This window comes from Alosa sapidissima, chromosome 22 (assembly GCF_018492685.1).
Source record: "Alosa sapidissima isolate fAloSap1 chromosome 22, fAloSap1.pri, whole genome shotgun sequence".
In the NCBI taxonomy this organism is placed as follows: domain Eukaryota; kingdom Metazoa; phylum Chordata; class Actinopteri; order Clupeiformes; family Clupeidae; genus Alosa; species Alosa sapidissima.
In genome coordinates, this window is record NC_055978.1 from 16,116,161 (window position 1) to 16,139,085 (window position 22,925).

General features: G+C 42.5%; 2 protein-coding genes across 2 annotated transcripts in view; one reads left to right on the top strand and one right to left on the bottom strand.

Moving 5' to 3' along the window:
* Positions 1-6,473: 6,473 nt before the first annotated feature.
* Positions 6,474-22,925, bottom strand: part of LOC121697016 (TRPM8 channel-associated factor homolog) — a 34,120-nt gene continuing 17,668 nt past the window's right edge. The window contains exons 2-9 of the mRNA XM_042078258.1: positions 21,485-22,202; positions 15,821-16,432; positions 14,733-15,730; positions 14,207-14,301; positions 11,220-11,442; positions 10,303-10,542; positions 9,794-10,125; positions 6,474-7,308 (exon numbers count right to left, since the gene is read on the bottom strand). Coding sequence (XP_041934192.1) covers positions 7,072-7,308; positions 9,794-10,125; positions 10,303-10,542; positions 11,220-11,442; positions 14,207-14,301; positions 14,733-15,730; positions 15,821-16,432; positions 21,485-22,089 — 3,342 coding nt within the window. The 5' untranslated portion in view covers positions 22,090-22,202 and the 3' untranslated portion in view covers positions 6,474-7,071. The remainder of the gene's footprint in view (positions 7,309-9,793; positions 10,126-10,302; positions 10,543-11,219; positions 11,443-14,206; positions 14,302-14,732; positions 15,731-15,820; positions 16,433-21,484; positions 22,203-22,925) is intronic.
* Positions 17,984-21,148, top strand: LOC121697020 (putative nuclease HARBI1). The gene is made up of 2 exons (XM_042078271.1): positions 17,984-18,677; positions 19,959-21,148. The coding sequence occupies exon 2, from the start codon at positions 19,976-19,978 to the stop codon at positions 20,567-20,569; it is 594 nt and encodes a 197-aa protein (XP_041934205.1). The 5' UTR covers positions 17,984-18,677; positions 19,959-19,975; the 3' UTR covers positions 20,570-21,148.

Below are 22,925 nucleotides of genomic sequence, written 5' to 3' on the forward strand. Positions count from 1 at the left end.
TAGAGCGCTACGCTCCGCTCTAGAATCTTTGCTTTGAACTCTCACACCATACTCGTTTAAAGACTGCATTTAGGAAGGGTTTAAACCTTTTTCCAATGAGAGTGATTGCAAGCTAATTAGTAAAATTTTCTCTTTACTATTTTGCTTAATGGTTGCTCTGTGGTTTATTTTAGCAAATTAATCAAACATGTATATTTTAAATTATTGACGTGGGAGAATGACAGTGGTGCATTCATTGTTTTTCAAAAAGAAGTGGGCATGAGGCATGATTTTCAGGTTTGTCCAGGACCTCCAGCAAGTTAACTCTGCTTATACTATTTTGTGTCAGGTGCCATCTGATGCTGCTTGGTTCTCTGTGGTGGATTTGGCAAAAACGTTGCATTTGGTGCCTATCCATCCAGACAGCCAGTTCTGGTTTACTTTTATGTTCAACGGCAAAGCATACACCTTCACCAGAATCTTGTTTACAAGCCTTGTTTGTTTGAGCCACATTGATAACACAATATTAACAATAATATGCACAATATTAAGTTGTTATAAGCAGCTTCCATTGCTTTGGAAATGGAAGTATATAATGACATGTTGCTTCACATTCATTTTTGCAATTAAAAGTGAATTATGAGACTGGTAGCCACCTAGCTAACAGTGATAATTTTGGTCACTATAAGCGTGAGGTTAAATTTTCATCCCTACGCTGATGTAGACGAGACAATTCTGATAAAGCAGAGTGAACACACAGTGAGGTGAAGCACACACTAATCCCGACACAGTGAGCTGCCTGCAACAACAGCGGCGCTCTGGGAGCAGTGAGGGGTTAGGTGCCTTGCTCAAGGGCCATGCCTACTCGGGGTTCGAACCGGCAACCCTCCGGTTACAAGTCCGAAGCGCTGACCAGTAGGCCACGGCTGCCCCTCTGTAGAAGGACAGAGTACCAGCTGACCTGTCTAGATACACTCCAACTCTGTTGGAACAAGGTGAAGGGGCCTCCACATCAGTGGACCTCCAGTCATGCCAGACAGAGAATCCGCTATCACCACAGTATCATCTCCAGGAATTCTTACTGTGTCCAAATGTAGCGGTGGGACCACCTCCTTTCCTGCTGATTCCTTTATAAGCCACAGCTACACCTGCCACTCTATCCCATTCAGCCTCCGAATAACAGCGGCTAGACAGACCCTCTCTACACAAAACCTGTAGATAGAAATCAAATCTGTCTGGATGGTCAGGGTAGGCTGCATCTCTTCAACACCATCACCTTGGTCCAGTGAGAATACACTCATGCAGTCAAATTAGGTATTGTAAGTGCAGAAGTACACCATCTGAGACACAGCCATAGTTTTTACAAAGTAATTTAGCAGGTCACAAATTGCAGTTTTGGGGGGCTATCCCATTCATCGGCTTGCTGTTGCTGGTGCCATTATTTTCTTTTGAAAATGGCTTATTAAACACTGACATTTACTAGTAATTTACAGTACAGCAATAGTAGCCAGGTTTAATAATAATTAAAACTAAAAAAATGAAAATTAAGTCAGACTTAAAAAGTATTAGTGGTGTAATAATTGCACAGAATATGAATATTGTTTTGGGGAAAGGTCCACATGGTTAAGAATCACTCAAATCCAACTTGAAAAGCTTAACCACATGCACATAGTTTATTTGTGACAAAACAACACTCCTTTTTTGGCTACACCTTATACTCCATGTTCAGAGTTCCAGGTTTAATTTACCTTATGCATTATATTACTATCCATTTGTTTTATTATTGATTTGGAGTTTCTTGGAGTAAGAAAACCCCATCAGGAAAATACCAACCAACCGAGACAAAAAGATTACAAAGAAATAAGATCACTTGAATTAGTAGATCAGAGACTGCATGTCAGAATATCAGCAGTGATGTTTACATCATTAACATATTAAAATTCTTGCTTTATCTCATTAAACATTTCCTTGTATTCCTGTATCATTGTAGGCTTACACTATTTTAACTGTATAATGACTTCAAACTATTGCAACGAAACAACTTCAGCACTGATATGATGGATATATTGTAAAGTAATGATATAATATTAAAAGTAGAACATATTGGAAAATAACAGCTTTATAAAGGTACAAAGTCAACATAATGCCAATCCACAGGTTTTATAGGGTTATGGAAGTCATTACTATGTAGAAGAGGGAGGGACAAAAGGCAAGATACAAGACAAGAGGCAGGTTATAGCAACCTTTGCTCCTGGTCAGTACAATACAATTATGCTAAATAGATATATGGTGATGATGATACCCCACTAGGTCCTAAACCTAATATAAAACTCAGTTTACTCTCTTAGATATAGGTACCTTCTGAGCCCACGTCATTACGTTCACTGGAGGCAAAACAAACCATCACCTCAGCTGGGAAGCTAAACGAACAGTCATATTCGGGAGGCTAAAGGTTATCATGGTTTCATCTTGCTGTGCTGTCGGGTGCCAGAACCGAAAAAGTCATCGGTTAAATTTGAAACTAGATGTACCGCAGAGCGGTACAAAATATGACCGCCGCCCAGTCCAGCACATGTTTTCCACAAAAATAAGTCACGCTGAAAGGCATATATGATTCTAACTGTCTCACTGAATTGCATTATGCACACTCAATTCTCACTGGTATCTGCTAGACAACAAGTACCAAAACATGATTAGTTCATAGATTTCACATGTAATATACATTTTATACAACCCCACCCCCATCTTGCCTGTTCATAATTCTGAGAAATTCTTGAATTGTCTGCATGTACATGTTTATGTGTGTGTGGGTGGGTGTGTGTGCGTGCATGCATGCGTATATATGTCTACTGTGTGAGTATGTGTCATACGTAGGATTACTGTGAATGTTTGTGTGTGCGTGTGTATCTGTTTATGCACATGTGTGCATATGGAATGGGTTTACATGACCCCTGGAGGCAAACATACGCAAAATATTGGTCATCCTAGGCCCTACGGTTCTCAAGATATTCACAGAAAACTGTGTCTGCCCTACCCCACAGATCAAAACGAAAAGCGATGGTTCCATGCTATCCATGTGGGGTTACATGCCCACCAAGTTTCGTGTACCCATTGCACCAAGTTTCGTGCACCCGGTCTTTCATTGTCCCGGGAATCCTTGTTGGTGTATGGTCACTAAATGTACACATAAATTATTTTATTGTAAGGCCCCCCATGAACGAAAGTCCACGAAACTTGGCATGCATTCGGAGGGTGTCCTACACTTTTAATTTTGTGCAGTTTTGACCATGTCAGCCAGAGATATTGTGATGAAAACGCCTAATGTTTTACTTTTTAATTTTTAACTAGGTGGCGTTATACATGAAATAAGTGGTAATGGGATAGGTTGACATGCCCCCTTAAGACCAACATACAAAAAAAGGTGGACCTCCTAGGCCCTACGGTTCTCGAGATATTCACAGAAAACTGTCTCCGGCCACCTACATGCCAGTTGGTGTATAGTAACATAAACTAATTTATTGTGTGGCCCCCATGAACGGAATTCCACGAAACTTGGTGTGCATTCAGAGGGTGTCATAATGATCCTACACTTCCAATTTCGTGCAGTTTTGACTATTTAGGTCACAGATCCCTGCGATTACAACACCTCATTTTTTTTTGTGTTTAACTAGGTGGCACTATACATGGAATGGGTTGACATGGCCCTTTAAAATCAACATACAAAAAAAAATGGTCCTCCTAAACCCTACGGTTCTCGAGATATTCACAGAAAACTGTGTCTGCCCTACCCTCCTTTCGGGGGGTCCAGTCCAGCGGGGGGGCTATCAGATCAAAACGAAAACAGGAGGTTCCATGCTATCCATGTGGGGTTACATGCCCACCAAGTTTCGTGTACCCCGGGTCTTACAGTGTCCCGGGAATCCTTGACGGAAATTTGGACATGCGAAAAAGAAAAAAAAAAAAAGAAAAAAGAAAAAAATCTGACTAAACCTATATGACCGCCGCTTCGCTGCATATTAGCCTACCAATCGTCCTGTATTTCAAACCTTTTTACATGTATGTCACTTATTCATTTCTCTACAAACCAAGACTGCGGATTCCTAAAGAAACGCAAGCGCCCACACCATAAGTGTATCTAAATTAGCTATGTAGCCTACCAAAAATTACATTTTACCGTGACTCGAGGAGCTAAACCAAAGATCCTTGATTACTAGCTACTAGGCTACTACTGTGTAAGGCCCAGCACTAAACTCCGAGCGTGGTAAACAAAATTAGATATTTCAGGCAGTAAAAGCCCCGGTAAGAAACAAACTAGATTTTGTTCAAATCTAGACACCTATGGCTACTGAAAAATGTGAGGTTCATTTATCAAATGTTATTTTGAAGTATTAAAAAACATTGTTGTTTTAGAATTTTCAAACGAAATGGTTGGTAATTAGCACATTTGCAATAATAATAATAATAATAATAATCTTTATATAGCACTTTTCAAAACAAAGTTACAAAGTGCTGTACAATATCAACATAAATGAAAATGCAAATAAGACATAATAATATAACAATCAAATAATATATACTAATTCAATTAGAACTTAACATAAATTTGAAAAAGGAAAATAAACTTACACTGAAATAAAACTTGACACTGAAATAAAACTTGAAACTGAAATAAAACTTACTGAAATAAAACGTAACACTGAAATAAAACTTAATAAACTTAACACAAAATGAAGTATATTACTTAAACAAAACTAAGGAAGGCTTGCTTGTAAAGATGAGTTTTAAGGAGGTATTTAAAAGAGCATACGGACTTGGCTGACCTGATTTCATCAGGCAGGTCATTCCAGAGCCTAGGTGCCCTGAAACTAAATGCTCTCTCCCCTTTAGTTTTGAGATTGACCTTAGGAATAGTTAGGAAACCACTACCGGATGATCTTAAAGTACGTACAGGTGTATAAGGTACTAGGAGATCAGATATGTAGTTGGGAGACAGGCCATGTAGAGCTTTAAAAGTAATCAGAAGAATCTTAAAATCAATTCTAAAGCTTACTGGGAGCCAGTGCAGTGAGGCTAAAACAGGAGTAATGTGATTACAGTACTTTGTCTTAGTAAGAAGCCGGGCAGCTGAATTCTGAACAGTTTTAAGTCTCTTTATAGATTTTTGGTTCAGACAAGAAAAAAGACTATTGCAGTAATCCAGGCGTGAAGAAATAAATGCATGTATAATGGTCTCAGTGTCTTTAAAAGTTAAGATGGAACTAATCTTGGAAATATTTCTGAGGTTATAGAAACAAGACTGTATGAGCTTTGTGATGTGACGTTCAAAGCTTAAATTACTGTCAAACCAGGAACCAAGATTCTTTGCAACAGGTTTTACACAGTCTAAAAATTGAAAGGGACTTAAGGATGGTATCATTTGTTTCACTATGTGCTGGGATCCAATGATGAGGACTTCTGTTTTGTCAGAATTCAACTGGAGGAAATTGTTTGACATCCAGTTTTTTATGTCACAAAGACATTCATTTAAGGAATTCAGCATACTAGGATCAGAGGAACTAATGGGCAGGTACAGCTGTGTATCATCAGCATAGAAGTGGAAGGAGACACAGTGTTTCTGGATAATGTGCCCAAGAGGAAGCATGTATAAACAAAATAAGATTGGTCCTAAAACTGACCCTTGAGGTACCCCATACTTGACAGGAGAAAATGAAGATGTGCAACTGTTTGCAGAAACACAAAACTTCCTATTTGACAAGTAAGATGAAAACCATTGTAAGGCTGTACCAGAAATTCCCACCCAATGTTCCAGTCTATGCAGCAGTATGCTGTGATCAATTGTGTCAAAGGCTGCGCTAAGATCAAGAAGTACAAGGACAGAACACATGCCATCATCAGCTGTTCTTAAAAGGTAATTTGTAACTTTCAGCAGTGCTGTCTCAGTGCTATGATACTTTCGGAAACCAGATTGTAGCTTTTCAAAAAGATTATTATTTTCCAGTGCAGAGACAAGCTGCTTGGACACTAATCTTTCAAGAATCTTTGATACAAATGGCAACTTGGAAATAGGTCTGTAGTTTTGAGGTAGAGATGGATCAAGCCCTGATTTCTTTAGCAATGGGCTCACACTTGCAGTTTTAAAGTAATCAGGGACAATGCCATTTAAAAGTGAACTATTAAAAATAGAAAGCAAACAGGACCCAACAGATTCAATTACTTCTAATAGGAACTTTGTTGGTACTACATCAAGAGGACTGGACGATACTGTCATATGTGACACTGTCTCTAGAAGTTCAGACAGAGTAACTGTATTGAAGTGGTTTAAAGTATGCCTATCCTGTAAGAAAGAGACTTCAGAGAGTAGTATTAGGAGTGATAGAGGTTCTAATTGACAATTCTTCAGGCCTGAAGACCCAGCAGGGTCGAAACGTTGCATTAAACAATTGGGAGTCAAAAGCAGTGTTGCGGACATTGTATTTTTTCAATTGAGCACGATGTTATTGTCACATATATGTTTATTGCACTTATTGATACTTCGGTATGTCTTATTCATTCTGTTTATAGAAACCACGGTCTTATGTCAAGTATGTTAAGAGATCTACTAGATGAGTGGCATGTTTCTGAAATGTGTGAATAAACCAAGAGTTTGGAAAGTGACATTTTCCTGTTCTTATCGGACAACCAGAGACGATTGCTGCCTAACTAAATCAGCACTAGTACACATCAGTCTTGTGTCGGGTTCATCTCCCAGCATCCTCTTTTACACACTAAGTTTTTCAATAATGTCCAGCCATTCAACTGATGGCCAACCGGTCTTTCCAATCACTGACGGTATTGGGTCTGTCAGGATGGTCCCATCTGATAATGTAGCCTTAGTTTTTCAAATAATCCTCCAGATCACGTACACTGAGTGTATGTACATATTGTGTTATATCGTTACACATTTTAGCAAAGATTTTAGATTACTGTCGGATTTTAGCCGCCTCACTAGTACTATTCAAATAGCCGCCTCCCTATCCAAACGATTGTTTCTGCCTCCAGTGACGTCACGCCCACCCGAATGTTTATGTTTTCACCACCGGTGCGAAGGGGTCTTTATTCAGCCATTGGATGATCCGTCCAATCAGGCAGACTTGAGAGCTTCCGCTCAGTTGCAGGTTCTACTGGCCAGCCCCAGGCTTTGAAGAAAGATGTCAGGTTCATGTCCACCACTTTGGAGAAGGTCCCCACAAATGTGTTCATCTTCTTCGTTTTATCTTGTGGCACTGCAGGCATGTTATGGTAGGCACCAAAGAACTTCTTAAAGGCGTCCCAGCCAAACTTCTCCTGGAGCTGGCAAAACAGATTTTAAGGCTGTAAATTATCACACGGCTCAGTGATATGTAGTTTGAAATGTTCATATCAATATGCCATCCAGTCCCATATAGTACATAACACTGGACAATTAAAGTGTTTTGTGTCTAAACACAACAACCTTGTAAATGATAAATGTTTGACAATCTACATTTTGATGACGGTTAGGCCCCATGTCCAGTGTTTTTATTTTTGCTGTGAGCGCCAGTGACTTTTTGAAGTTACAGATTAAAAGACACTGTATAATCTAAAAATGCTATTGTTGTAACCAAAAAGTATGTCTGTGGTGCTCTATCTACCCTCAAGACAAGCAAGTGAATTGTCTTGCAATCTTGTTGAGTTTGTGTTTTTGCTAGCTGGTCATTAGATAGGCCTATAAGTTATGCTAACTTGAAATTCTCAAATTCTTGAAATTTCTCACATGAAAGTTTAAAGCAACAATATAGTTTTTTAACCTTCATAATATATTTCCAAGACCCTTGTGATGGTACATCGACTTACAATAGGTTGAATGACATGTATGCCATAGCCTGTTGGGGTCTGTATCGCTTTTACTGGCACTACGGAACTTCTGGGTGCGGGTAGTATCCCGAGCACAAAAAGAACTTACTAGCTGTTGGACTAGTAAGTCTAGGCCTATTGCTTGCATACTATCTTTAGTTTTTCAAATTTGTTGTCTGCCTAGCTACAGTATGTTACGGAAGCAATCTGGTCCTCCATTTATCTTCATGAATCTAATGCTAGTAATGCTGTACAGCTTAATAAGTATAAGTATAAGTATATATACTTTTTTGATCCCGTGAGGGAAATTTGGCCTCTGCATTTAACCCAATCGGTGAATTAGTGAAACACAAACAGCACACAGTGAACACACAGTGAGGTGAAGCACACACTAATCCCGGTGCAGTGAGCTGCCTGCTTCAACGGCGGCGCTCGGGGAGCAGTGAGGGGTTAGGTGCCTTGCTCAAGGGCACTTCAGTCGCGGCCCACTGGTCAGGGCTCGAACCGGCAACCCTCCGGTTACAAGTCCAGAGTGCTAACCAGTGGGCCACTGCTTAATGTTGGAGTAGTGTTTTATGACGAAGCCCCTTTTTTTAGGACAAAGCCTAATGACTGCAAGCTGATAGTCATATGTTTATTTATTTATTTTTCTGGTGAAAGTGTCTTGCCTCAGGCTATAATGCAAGAGATTTTTCAACTTTTCAGATTCATCTATGGTAGCTTGATATTATAATATTGACGATATATGGCTATTTACGGTTAACCTGATTTCGTTCCGCCTAGCTCCACTCATCCATCTGGGACCAATCCATTGGAGTGTTGCTTCAGAAGGCTGGGCCTAATCAAAAAATGCTTGCATATGATTGAATAAGCCACTTGTCCGTCATCTATTGACGTGCTACTTCAATCACTCACATTGAAGCCAACCCGTGAAGCTGATAACAGTCTCACAGTTGCTTCTACGCTATGTCACATCTATGAAACTCCCACCCTGCGTCCTGATTGGCTGTACCATAAAATCTGGTGCAGAAATCACTCTCAATGGAAGAGGTCCCAGATGGATGTGAGTAAAGCTAGCCGGAGCTAAGTGGAACGAAATTCATCTGGCAAGAGTCAGGTTAATTTACGGTGGCCGACAGGTGCAAACGACATGCAACTTTTGACAACAGATGCAAATCAACAAAACACATGCAAATAGACAAAACATCTAAACATGTATTATTTACTTGTGAATTGGCAGCTTGTTTCCAAAATGTAAATGTTTTCTGAATTTGCACTGTTTTCTAAATGATGTGCATGTGTTGTCAAATAAAGATGAAAATGTTTTCTTAAGTTGTTTGTGTTTTGTCTATTTGCACGTGTTTTGACTATTTGCACGTGTTTTGTTGATTTGCATCTGTTGTCATAAGTTGCACGCCGTTTGCACCTGTCGGCCATCGTAGCTATTACCTACCACACAAACATTGAATGGAATTAGCATATCCATTCTGTAAAACTGTAGCCAATAGGCTACTATAATGACGCTGGCTTGTAAACGTGAGCTACGCGATCTTTTGACGTTTGAAAAAAAAATAAAACCCATGAAATTATATTCATATGACATGCTGAAATAGATGGCACTGTACCTGGGATGACATTTCACACGCAATGCAGGTGGGGGTATCGGCTTGTCAACAAATGCACGTGTATCCCCTGGTGTAACCTGACAGATTTTACGACAGTACTAGACAATACTGTTTTCCGACTGTAGGGGGACCCCGAGAGCAAAACTTCCATAGTGTTGCTTTAAACTTTAATAGTCAGACTGTTTTTTTTTCAGGAATTTACTGCCTGACTGGAATGTGGTTGAACTGGTCCCAAGATCTATGTCTGGATTTGCAACCTTGCAGGTCCACTCTCTGCAGTCAAGATTCTGACTCTGATTTGTCACACACACAGACACAGCTACACACACATACAATACCTGCAAGTAGGTCTCAAGTGCCGTCCAGACTTTCCAGTCTTCCAGTCTACGGCCTCCCTTAATATACTCCTGGACCCGATGTTGTCGTTGGACAGGTTTCAGACTCTGATGGGCATCACCCCATTTAAGTCCATACACCGTCTCACAGATGAACACTGACCACAGGTTATTGGTGGCCTCACCAGTGTGAGGGGCAAATTCCCAGACAGGGAGCTGCTGGTTGTGGCCTAGTTCATGAATTGGTCCCCAGGGATCTTTTTTGCCAGTTAGCTTCAGTAGGTCAGGGGCTGATGAAGAGTGCACCATGATTGGGTAGCCAGCGTGCATGAATCCTTTTTAAGGCAAAAAATCAAAGGTTGAATCAGACTATGGTTTCAATAGCACAATTTCATTTCTGTAAAACAGGAAAACAAGCCTTAATTACATTCATTTGTTTCAATTAATTTAGTGAATCAAGAATATTCTATAGGTATGAGCACGTAATGATATCACAAAAGCATCTCACACACCAGCTGAGATCTGCACATCGGCCACAAATCGCTCCTTGCGTGGGAACTTGCCGGGTTTGGCTGCCAGCTCAGCAACACCCCTCATGACGGCATCCCACTGTTCAGCTAGCAAATCCGGCCGTTCCAGATCTCGGATGAAGTCAGACTTCAGAGTGATAACTAGGTTCTGAAACTCCAGCTCAGCCCAGGGGGCAGGGTAGTTCCTTATACCCTGGAGCCATTGGTACACAGTAGTCTCCCCTGTGAATGATGTGATGAAGGGTACAACATCTTTCATTTCAATTTGCATCCTCATCACAGTACATATTCACTGATGAAAAGCTTACATGAAACCAGTCTCCCCTAAATATATAATTCTGGTCTATCATGACTAATTTATATAGGTCAGTCATTTCTGTTCTGGTAGAAGCATACATTCATGTGATCTTAAAGTTATCAACCATACATTGATATGTATTTCACATGATACTGTAAGCAATTTGAAGTGATTTCAAACACTGTTTGTCACGAATATCAGTGAATATTTCCTCCCCATCAGCTAGCTACTCTACAGTAAAAACAACCCTAACATTTGCCTGCACAGCTTTTAAAAATAAAATTGTCAGCTGTTGCCAATTACATTTCAGCTGATCATAACTAGATTGAATTTTGGACGTTGAATGCAACGTGAAGGATACATCTACACTGCCTTTAAAATGCGTAAAAACAAAGATATTTTAGAAGGGAGCATTTTATTCGGACATGCCTTATATCTCACTTTGATTAAGAAACTTCATAATTTTGTGTGCCATGTAATGCTTTCAGTTACCAGGAGAAACAATATACTAAAGTCAATGTTGTCAACATATGAAGATTAATAAAATCCTGTTTCAGTTACAGGTCCTAAAAATGTGATGGTATAGGCACTCCATCCCTACCAGATTTATAGTATGGTGCTCGAACAGCCTTTTCCACCAATATCACCAATATCTCCACACCATCCACTTGACATTTTGGTGGGGCAACAAAGTAGATAAGACCTCCCCAGAGATTCCACACCTGCACTGTGTTACTGTCCACAGGGAAACATTCAAACACCACTGGTGCTCGTTTCCACTCATCTAAGAGCTGAATATTGTCAGTCTGGCAGCCAATCTGCACCTGGGGGACGGATGTAGAACAGATTCAACGCCGTAGCCATGATGTCAACATTGGGGGGGGGGGGGGGGGGGGGGTTGGGGTTGGTTGCGGTGTGAATTTCAATAACAGAATTAATACATTTCCTGCCATGCAAAAATATTATTAAAATCACAAACAAGTCATTAGTTAAGTCAGTCAATTAGGATATTCCAAACTTTTGACGGACATAGGCACGGATGAATTATGAACCCCTGGGCATAGATGCAAAAAAACCCCTCTCCTGTTAAGATAGGGGGGCCCAGGGGCATACTTCCCCGGAAGACTTTTTTTTTTTTTAAAGACCCTTTATATTATGACGACTTGTGAGTTTTGTGGAAATAGAAGAGAAGGGCGGAGAAGCAACTTCACAGTCTTAGGCTTCAGGGCCCCCTGAGCTTTTGGGCCCAGTAGGCCCATTCAATAATCCATCCCTGGATATAGACCTGTGGTATGACTCCATTTGTCTCCAAAATGTATATTTTAAAAGAAAATACAAACTAGAGCATCTTTGATAACCTCTATATTACACTAAATGCTTACTCATAGGTTTGGACCTAGCCCAATCATATTTTGCATTTGTGATTTTATTATTCTGGCGGCTAATCACACAATTTTAAGGTTGTTTGAAAGGGATGGGATTCAATATAGGCTACTAAGACAGGTCCCTCTTCTGTCTGACTCACCTCAAGTTACCCTATGCATTATAGGCTGGTTTCTGACAGAAATTACTTTTTGTGTTAAAATGGAGAAACACAGCCTTTATTTGGTGAATGGAGGTGGAAATTCCTTTCTTTGGTTAATGTCCGCGATTCACATTAACTGTAGGCCATCACCGCCATTGTAAAAGTGTCAGGGCCGGTGAGGCTAGGTAAGGGACTGTGGAACCAAAAGTAGACTCAGAAGCTGATTAAAGGTTAATTAGGTTTTAATGTTGAAGAACACAAAAATAGGCAGCCAGGCAAAACCACTTGGTAGGCAGAGTCAACTTAGTAGGCGAAAAAAGCACAGGCAGCAGTACAGGCAGGGCTCAAGCAGATCTCCAGAGTGGCAAAAACAGGCAGAGTTCAGTACACAGGTAGGCCGCAGGCAGTTAAGCAAAGGGGCTAGGCAAGACTCACGTGTCAGAACAGGCAGAGGTCAGTAACAAAGAGCAAGCAAAGTCCAAGCAAAGGTTTCCAAAAAGGTTCAGGCAAAATCACAAAGTCCAAAAACAATCCTTGGTCAAAAAACAGTAAATCCAGCAAGAACATGAGAAAACGCAAGAATCCACACTGAAAGACGTGACGATCTGGCAAAGAGTGTTCCACATGGCATGGCTTAAAAGCCATGGCTGACGAGGAGAGTGGCAGCAGGTGTAGCAGAGCAAACACAGGTGATTGGACGCCTCCCTTGTCAGTCAACCAAAAGCCAAGGCAGAAGGAAAACCCGGACCGGAGCAGCAAAGGCATCTCAAGTCACAGGCTAGGAAACGAGGCTTCTGGACCGGGTTGTGACAAAGTTTTTTCAACTTTTGTGCTACGTTTTGCCTGCATGGATGCGCGATTGAGTGTGCATCTAAATGTAACATGCAAGATGCAACAGCCATTTCTAAGAGGCTTATAAACCGGTTCATTTCTGACTACTACTAGCATATGAATGCATTATTTATGTTGTAAGACATGTGAAAGAAATGAATGACACAGGCACGCACAAATTCAAATAATTCACTTCAATTTTCTCGCAATTCACTTTCGCTATCATTGCGAAAAAATAGGCTACAATATGGAAAATGCTTCAAAGTTACCTTTAAGTCTGATCAGCTTCAAAAATTAATGGGGTTTTCTTAGACAATGCTACACCTTTCCAACAAGTTTTGTGAGAATTGTATACGGTATCTTTTGCGATATTGTTGACAGCCTACACCGCAGTAGGGTGCAGGAAGCTTTTGATAGCGCACGCCTCAAACGATAAACGCAAAACCTCCAGGACAAACCACTCACAGTAGTCTGAAAAGTTGTGGGTTCAATTCCCGGCTTCCACCGTTGTGCCCTTGAGCAAGGCACTTAACCCCAAGTTGCTCCTGGGACAATGGCCCTTGTAATATAACTGTCACATTATGTAAGTCGCTTTGGATAGAAGCATCTGCTAAATGAATACATGTATAAAGGATATATATGAAATAATAAGTATTAAATAAGTAAGGGATAATGTATTGTCCGCCGGTAATTATCAGAAAATAAGTCCCGACAGGGAGAACAGAACCCCACCTGAAGGGACTTATTTTCTGATAATTACCGGCGGACAATACATTATCCCGCTTATTACACGGCTACTTGCCAAAACGAAAAAAGAAATCTAAAACATGTATCTTTAAAAATGATTTTGCTACCGTTTCGTGTCTTCCGCTGATAAAATAAATAGTTCGCCACATATAGAACTTGACAGTTTCAGGTGTTGCGTGGCAACGTCTTACTAGCTTACTTTCCCTTTCAATGAAATTCCATTGCAATAAGCGAACGGAATTCTTGCGGAGGGATATGAAAGACGTTAATCAACCCGTTGTCATTGACAGCAGTGATTATATACTTTGCCGGTGATTTATATAGATTTAACATAGGCCCGAACGTTGGGAAGGCCCATTCATGTGAATGGAACTTTCTGCAGCACTCTGAAGAGCCGTGTAATAAATAGTAATATGACACAGTATCTTAAATCATTACAGTAAGTTTTAATAGGGGTAGAAAAGACAGGATTTGTTTTGTCTCACCTTCCAACCTTTACCCACAATATTTGAGGGAAACTTGATATTTGTCCTCATACCAGGGGACAGGTACAGACCAGTGCTGATCCATTCTTTGACATCTGCCATAGGGTCACCAAATAGAGAGGCAAGCATACATTATTACCACTTGGCATTTCTACAGTTCATTTGGCTACAGTTGTTTCAAATTATGTCATACTCAATGCCAAATCAAACAAAAAAACTCCACAAACATCTATACTTTGTCTATCATTTTGCATGTGCAACATTCTTCTACAGGAGGAGCAAGTCTTCATGAGTAACGCTGCTTTCAGCCCTTTAATTGAAAAGTTGCTTTTAAGTGCTCATGAATAGTTCTTCCGTCACTTGCTTATTTGCTATTTCATGTCATTGTAAGCTTTCATCGAAATTGAGCTCTCACCACTAATGTCCTATAATTTGTAATTTGTGTTAAAAAAACAATAAGAAATATATCTCCTTCAATACATCATAGAACATAGAACTACAAACTATGAGCTGTGATTAGACTAACCTCCTGTTTTAGCACTGATGGCCACAGTGCTGTTACTGACAGTTACAAGAGCCGGGATATCCTTGATGATGTAGGGCAAGAGAGCTTCCGGATCTGGACAATGTTTACACACCTGCTGGGCAACTCCAAGAAGCAGACGGTCTTCAACATTTCTAACTGGGCAGCTTTCACATACCTGTGGGACTTTACCTGTCTTCACTAAGTCTGTTAGCATCTCCAGCACTGAAGAGTAGGAGGCACAGTCATGAGCAGACATAGAGAGGTAATTAACATAGTCTCTTTCCATCTTTTTCAGACATTCTTGCTGATCATCACTGAAACTTTGGTTCTGAGCTAAATTATTGGAAACAAGTTGCAGAAATTGACGGAACTGGTACGCTTCTAAGAATTCACGTCCTGATTGAGCTTCATACAATCCTCCCTCTACCGTCCACGGCAGAAAGGAAAGACCCATCTGGTTGAGAATGTGGTTGCCAGGGTATCTAATCAGTGTTTTTTCAGCAATATTGGTGTTGGACCAGTACCAGGCATGGCCACCAATTAGGAGTCCTCCTCCTTCAGCAACAAACCTCTGGATTTCATTGCAATGGTCATCACTGTATGAGGTGCAAACATAGACACTTAGATCATCACTGCGGTCACTGAAGTCAGTCACCTGGCACTGCAGACCCGACCTGCTCAGATTTGTTGCTCCTCTTAGCTTAGGTGAAACACCAACAAGACCCTTGCGTCCCTTGTCCAGCCAGAGCACAGCATTTATTAAGAAGCGGGACAAAGGTTTGTCACTCAGATATGTTTCGTGGGTGGCAATGATGACACGACCCTGCCCATAGTGAGATCCGGCCAAGAAGGCCCTGCCGTCAGGTGTGGTGGCAATGGGGAATGCTAGTGGGCCATGAACGAGGACCTCTGAAGGTACTGCATTATTATCACGAATATCAAATTCCGAGACTCCATCCAGCAGCACATCAAGGTCCTCTTTTAAATATCCCTTCACCCTGGATTGGGAGAAAATACAACAAGGCTATCTCATGTTCAAAAAGTAAATTACACATACTAGGCCAAGAAGAAATGATGAAGATACTTACGACTTAAAGGACCATCGGAGGGGAATTTGTGGTGGGACAGTTGTCTGTCCATGTGACCCACAGTGCTCGGTGAAATAAATACCAGCCACACTGCACACCTTGTTTCCAGTGAAGTTCAGCAGAACATTTTCTTGAGGATGCACCTGGTGCCAGTGCCAGGCCTGTCCAGCAATAAGGACCCCTCCCCCCTCCTTGAGGAAATTCACCAGTTCCTTACTAAATGGACCCACGTGATAGGCATCTGTAACATAGACTCCAAGATCACTTCTGAATTGGCAGACCTCTGCATCAATTGAGGAGGAGGAGAGGTTTCCAACAACAGCCTGGCAGGTCGGATAGACACCTACTTTAGCCCTCCCAAATGAGGGTTGAAGCCAACCAAGGGCATTCTTAACTAGGTCTGGGAAGTCTTGAAGGTACGCCTCATGCCCCATCACCACTATGCGGCCAAGGCCATAGCATGAGGCAGCTATGATGACCTGATCCTGGGCTTTCACAGCCAGTGGAAACGCATGATGACCATTCAGCAGCAGCTCACTGGGTACTGGTGGCCCTTTGAAGGTGATCTCCTGTATTCCATGCATCAGGGTGGAATAGGATCCTTCTAAAGCCCTGTGCAAATAGGGTAAAACCATTATGTACATTAAAGAAGTCAAATTGTTTTATTTGCCATATTCTTAAATTTGCAATAAAATAGACCTCTCCGGAATAAGTCCCGCCTCCGAAACATCCGTATCCACCCAACTTCCGGTCGTCAAATGTCTATGGGAAATAACATGCCGTTTCGAAATATCGTACCTGTCAAACTCTGTAGGTGACAAAGTAGAAAAAGCTGGTGGGCCGACTAGACTGCCATCTAGTTTCCACTGGATTTTTTGATTGTCGGTGCCGTTAAAGTAGTAAACTATTATTAATGCTAACAGGGAGCTAGTTCCAATGTACGCGGGCGGAGGAGTGCGTTAGATCTTGCTCACAACCTAACGTGATGGTCATTTTCACGTGTGATTTATGCGTGATTTCAGTGGTCTATAAATGTAAATCGTTTGCAAGGTTCAGCCTCTTTTCAACATGACTTAACTTTGGTTTGACTGTGCGAGTTTGTTGGCTGTTATTGAGATATTTGAAAAAGAAAGAAATTGCCGACAAAGCCACTAAAGACATGACGAGATGAGATTTTCTTTCTCACGAAAAACAGATAATGATAAGCAGACTAGGAATCAGAGGCAGGGTCGTATTGAGTCGATAGCTTTATGTTGCATGACCTTGATCAGAACAGTAACATTTTCAGAATGTATTAACAACCTATCAAACATGATGATTTCACGCAGGGTTAGTGCCACCCCTGTAGACAGGCTCTGGTGCTACGAACTCCATTTCGGTGAAGACAAACTATGAAACATTGCCGTTGCTATGCAACCTTGACTGGGGGAGTCGCAGCGTTTGAAGCGTGCGTTAGCTTAGTGCTTCTTACTGATATATTTCTACTTTAACGGCACCGGCAATCAAAAAATCCAGTGGAAACTAGATGGCAGAAGTGTCTAGGCCAATCGGCCCACCATTTTTTTCTACTTCGCCACCTACAGATGTTTGACAGGTATGATATTTCGAAACGCCATGTTATTTCCCATAGACATTCGATGCCCGGAAGTTAGGTGGACACGGCTGTTTCGGAGGCGGGACTTATTCCGGAGAGGTCTATTGCAACAAACATGAAATTATCAGAATATGGTAATTTCCATCATAGTCACATTATACCTTAAGGAAGTCTAGAATTAACCTGTCCACCTCTATTGCAATAGAAAATGTTAGGGTAAGGCTATTTGTACCCCTGGTACAATGGCACGCTCTTAAGAGGGTTTTCTACGATTCATCTTACGGTCGTTCGTTTGGTTTCTCCGACTGTTTCCCGAACATGCTCGTAGTGTGAACGCGCGTGCACTGCTCTTAAGGGGAACTGTCCACCGAAACAGTGCTGAATATATCAGCACTGCGACTCTGTTCGTAGGCGGAAGACACGTGTCTACGGAAGGAAGTGTCCTAAATAAAACAGTAATTTCCTTCTGAAATGAACGCATATCTCCGTTATCACATGTCCTTTTACAACCTTCGTTGTAATTGCTCACGTGAGATGAGATGTCTATATAATGGCCACAATCAACACGGACGGTGTTGGAGAGAAGAAAAATGGACAGAAGACGTAAACAGAGCTTCAGGCCCGATGAGGTGCGTCTCCTCATAGAAGAGATAGAGGCGCACAAAGGTGTGATCTTTGACCGCTTCAAAGGTGCCCACACCAACCTGCAAAAGCAGAAGGTGTGGGCACAAATAGCGGAGAATATGGCCGCTGTGTCAGGGACCAGGCGATCTGGAGTAGATCTCTGAAAGAAGTGGTAGGACTTTGCCAGTTTGGCCAAAAAAAAGGCAGCTGCGATTAGGCAACAAATAGCAACAGGTGGAGGCAGTAGCTCTGCACCTCCCCTTACCCCCGAGGAGGAGATGGCCCTGGGTATCCTGGGGACAACTGCATCATCGTGCATCCCTGGGGGGGTCGATGTGATGGGGGGGCATAGATCCACAGCCAGGGACCTCGACGGAGCCACTACCCCCATACCAGGAACCCAGGAGCCCCCTCACTCCTGCTGCTGCTCCTGCTGCTACCAGCTGCCAGTGCAGCCAGGACCTGGTGCAGCTGGAGAGGGAGAAGCTGGCCGTGCTGAGGGAGCTGTGTGGCCTGACCAGGGAGGCGTCCAAGTGGGATGCCGAGTACCAGCAGCAGGTGCTATATATGAAGAGGGCCAAGTTGGACCTGCTGGCTCGACAGGTGGCACTGGAGGAGGAGAAGTTGGCTAGGCCCACTATTTCTGTGCCCATCATCCTCCCTGAGCAGCAAGGTGATACGTAATTATGTAATGTATTGGGAATGTGTGAATGACACATCAGACATGAGCAAAATGTTTGGAGTGATTGGTCTTTACTTTGTGAATGTAATTTCACATGCATACTCTTCATCTCTTTCCAGGTGGTCCCAGTGAGCCACACCACACGCTGTGCCTTCCATGTCATCATTCTATATTCCAGAATATTACCTAGTTGTTAAGAACCTACAAGGTGTAAGGACATCAGTGTGGAATTTTATGACCAAATCACATTGAAATGTCTAAATGCTTAAAGGGTGCTAAATGCTTGCCCATTTCCACTGTGTCACATGTGAACCATCAGTCCTTAAAGCAGATATACATTACCGATATACAGTTCCAGTAATCATTTAATGAAGTCTTCTTTGTTGCATGTGTCTGAGGGCATAAATAACATGGCCAAACACTGCATGCAACACACAACCTTTACTACTTATACATATCCATTATATTGCCTGGCATGTTCCACTGGCCACAGGAATTAGGCAAATGAGTCCTTTGCATACAATCATCATGAAGTGCCTTGATGTGAACCACACACAAGCCATGACATGAACCCTCACATATAAGCCAGTGTGTGTAATTACTCCTAATTGTTGTGTATCTGATGACATCCACATGATGCGTCACAGCCTCAACACCAATCATCGTTAATCATCCATATGTTTTGCTGATTACTATATGGACCTATATATACTTAGAGTCAATGTAGGCTGGCAGAGCAAACCATGGCTGGGAGACAGCGAGTGCTCGCGCTCCGTGCGCAAGAGAGAGAGAGAGAGAGCGAGAGAGAGAGAGAGAGAGAGAGAGAGAGAGAGAGAGAGAGAGAGAGAGAGAGAGAGAGAGAGAGAGAGAGAGAGAGAGAGAGAGAGAGAGAGAGACACGTCCCCGGAGTGGCCTTGTGCGACTTAACGCCGCACTTTGAGTGAACCACGATCCCCTCGAGGTGTACAATGATCGGGTGATCATCGAGAGGTACAGGCTGCCGAGGGAGGTCATCCAGCAGCTCCTTGAGGCCACCAGCGAGGACCTGAGGCGCGCAACCAGGAGGAACTTTGCGCTCACAGCGCAAACGCAACTCCTGGCCGCCCTCAGGTTCTATGCAACAGGGAGCTTCCTGCAGGTCGTCGGCGATGGGCATGGCCTATCCAAGGTGTCCGTATCACGGGCTGTGCAGGCAGTGACGGACTGCCTGCTGCGACTGGTGCCTCTACACGTCGGCTTTCCCACCAGAGAGGAGATGACGGCGATCCAGGGGCATTTCTTCCGAGAGCATCAAATTCCTCAGGTGGCCGGAGTGGTGGATGGCACGTTAGTGCCCATACTGACACCCCACAATGATGGTCACATCTATATCTGCAGGAAGGGGTACGCGGCCATCAATTGCCAGCTGGTGTGTGACCACCGGGGCATCATCCTTGACGTTGTGGCGAGATGGCCGGGCAGCACGCACGACTCCTTTGTTTTCAGGGAGTCCACTGTTGGTCGGGAGGCAACTGCGTCGAGGGGTGAGTGGCGACTTCTCGGCGACAGTGGGTACCCCCTCTGGCCATACCTCTTCACACCTGTGGCCAACCCTGAGGACAACCATCAACGTGCCTACAATGAGGCCCATCGTCTGGCCAGAAGTGTGGTGGAACGCACCATCGGGCGGTGGAAGTTGCGCTTCCAGTGTGTCCACAAATCAGCCGGGGGACTCCTCTTCAGTCCGGCGAAGGCCCTGCTCCGGATTGTCCAGACGAGGAGGAGGAGGCTGAGGCTGATGAGGGGGGCCGTGATCCAGACGACCAACCTCAGCACTACATGGCTGGTTTTGAGGCCCGCCTTGACGTGATCCAGGACTTTTTTAATGTTTTGGGTTGCTCCTTTCCCCACACAGTGTCACCAATCACCACCAGCACACTTCGCATCCTCCCTATGTTGCTTTTGCCACTGCCCCTCCAACTTCTCTCCTACACCGTCTGCACAAATCTCTCCCTTCATATTTGGTTCTCAGTCACATTCTCCTGTTGCCTGTTTTGTGTTTGTTTCCCTTTTTTTTTTTACATATATATAATTATATATATTGGCCGATCGTAATATAGGACAATGTTTTTTTCCCTGCAACACACTATGACTTTAACAACATTGGTATGAATGATTCCTGCACCAACCACCTAGGCCTACCTAAGAACATATATTAACTCACACAAGTGAAGTCAGTTTAGTTATGCAGCGGATTTTATTTGCTGACGTCTTCACGCACACGCCTCAGTGGAGTCACCAGTAGGAAGATCTGTGACATTACATAGACACATGTAATGTCACTGATCTTCCTGCGGGTGACTCCACTGAGGCATATGCGTTAAGACGCTCTTAGCCAGTAACGAGTACTCTGGAGCACTCGTAGATCTACGAGTGTTTTCACGACGCTCATAAGCTACGATGGTTTCGGGAAATAGTCAAATCTTAAGGCGTTCGTAAGAGGGACTTTACGACGCTCTTAGGCTTAAGATGCTTTCGGGGAACTGGGCCCAGCTGTGTGGCCAAGCCTATTGGTACCAGGGGTGTAAATAGACACTCCGAAAATGTTATGCTTATTCCAAGTTTCCAGACACGATTTCCTATTCAAATGGTAAAAAATGTGCATGAAAAAGTTGGATGGAAACCCAGCTAGTGTGTAAAAAATTGAACATGTAGCATTTGAGACATAATTGTATGATCAAATCTTCAAACTATATAGCAATACTGCACAAAAACCCATACTTACATTGCAGACCAACTGGAAGGCATCTGCGATAGCACAGTCACAGATCCATGTGGCCCGTAGTGCTCAGTGAAGAAAATACCAGCCACACCAGACACTTTGTTACCCGGAAAATGGTGCTGTATATTTTCATGGGGATGTATCTGGTTCCAGTGCCAGGCCTGGCCAGCAATAAGAACCCCTCCTCCTTCCTTGAGGAAACTCACCATCTTTTCAGCAAATGGATCTATATTATAAGCATCTGAGATATAGACTCCAAGATCACTTCTGAATTGGCAGACCTCTGCATCAAAAGAAGAGAGATTTCCCACAATGGCCTGGCAGCTGGAATTGACACCTACTTTAGGCCTCCCAGATGACGGTTGAAGCCAACCCAGGGCATTGTTAACTAGGTCTGGGAAGTCTTGAAGGTACGCCTCATGCCCCATTACCACAATACGGCCAAGGCCATAGCATGAGGCAGCTATAATGACCTGATCCTGGGCATTCACAGCTAAAGGAAACGCATGATGACCATTCAGCAGCAGCTTACTGGGTACTGGCGGCCCTTTAAATGTGAGCTCCTTTATACCATGCATGAGAGTGGAGTAAGCTTCTTCTTGGGGCATTGTAAACTGATTTAACTTTTACGATAGTAGGAATAACCTGCTGTAACTCCAATTATTATTAAGTAGCCTAGTATTCCTTTTCAGCTTAGTCTGGGGTTTTGCAGCAAAATAAACTGTAACAAAGACAGAAAGTTGAAAAGACATGTAAGAAAGAACAGCATGCAAGAACTATTCAAAAACTACAAAATAGAATACTGTATTGTTGATGGTCATCAAACTTAAACAGTGATAGTGACAGTTTTGCAATTTTATGTTATTTTGATTTTGTCTTATAACGAACATCTATGACTATTACTGCTAACTTTGCTCATATACAGCCACTATGTTCTGGTGTTACTGGTTAGGGTTGTGTAGGGTTGACAGACATCACAATGGGAACAAAGATTCTATAGTTAACTAAGATGAATCATAAGACGATTCACCAATGGAACGAAATGGCACTAGTTCCGGACTCCTAAATAGGCGTGTCAAAACATAAACTTTTCTCTGAATAAGCAATAATAACATATAAGTTTATAAGCAATAATAACATATAATTTTGTATACTATTTTACAGTCATTGTTTGTGTGTGATGCCAATGAAACACTCTTTCGAACACAGAATGAATAATTTCATTTTGCCCTGTTAACCGAGCTAGCTAGCTAACGTTAGCACAGTAAACGGAAAGTGAATGGGAATGTTCGCTAGCTAGCTAGCAGCTAAGAACTTTGGTTAAACTTATATATTGTTGCAAACAAACCTGAAATAACATATGTTCAGCAACTTTGTGGTAGTCTACTAGCCTGGCGGGCCATCCTATATCATTGAAATGTATAGTATGGAATCGAGCCATTCA

What these genes read in the sequence shown, in the direction of transcription:
- LOC121697020 (XM_042078271.1), top strand. Translation starts at nt 19,976, where the DNA reads ATGACGGCGATCCAGGGGCATTTCTTCCGAGAGCATCAAATTCCTCAG.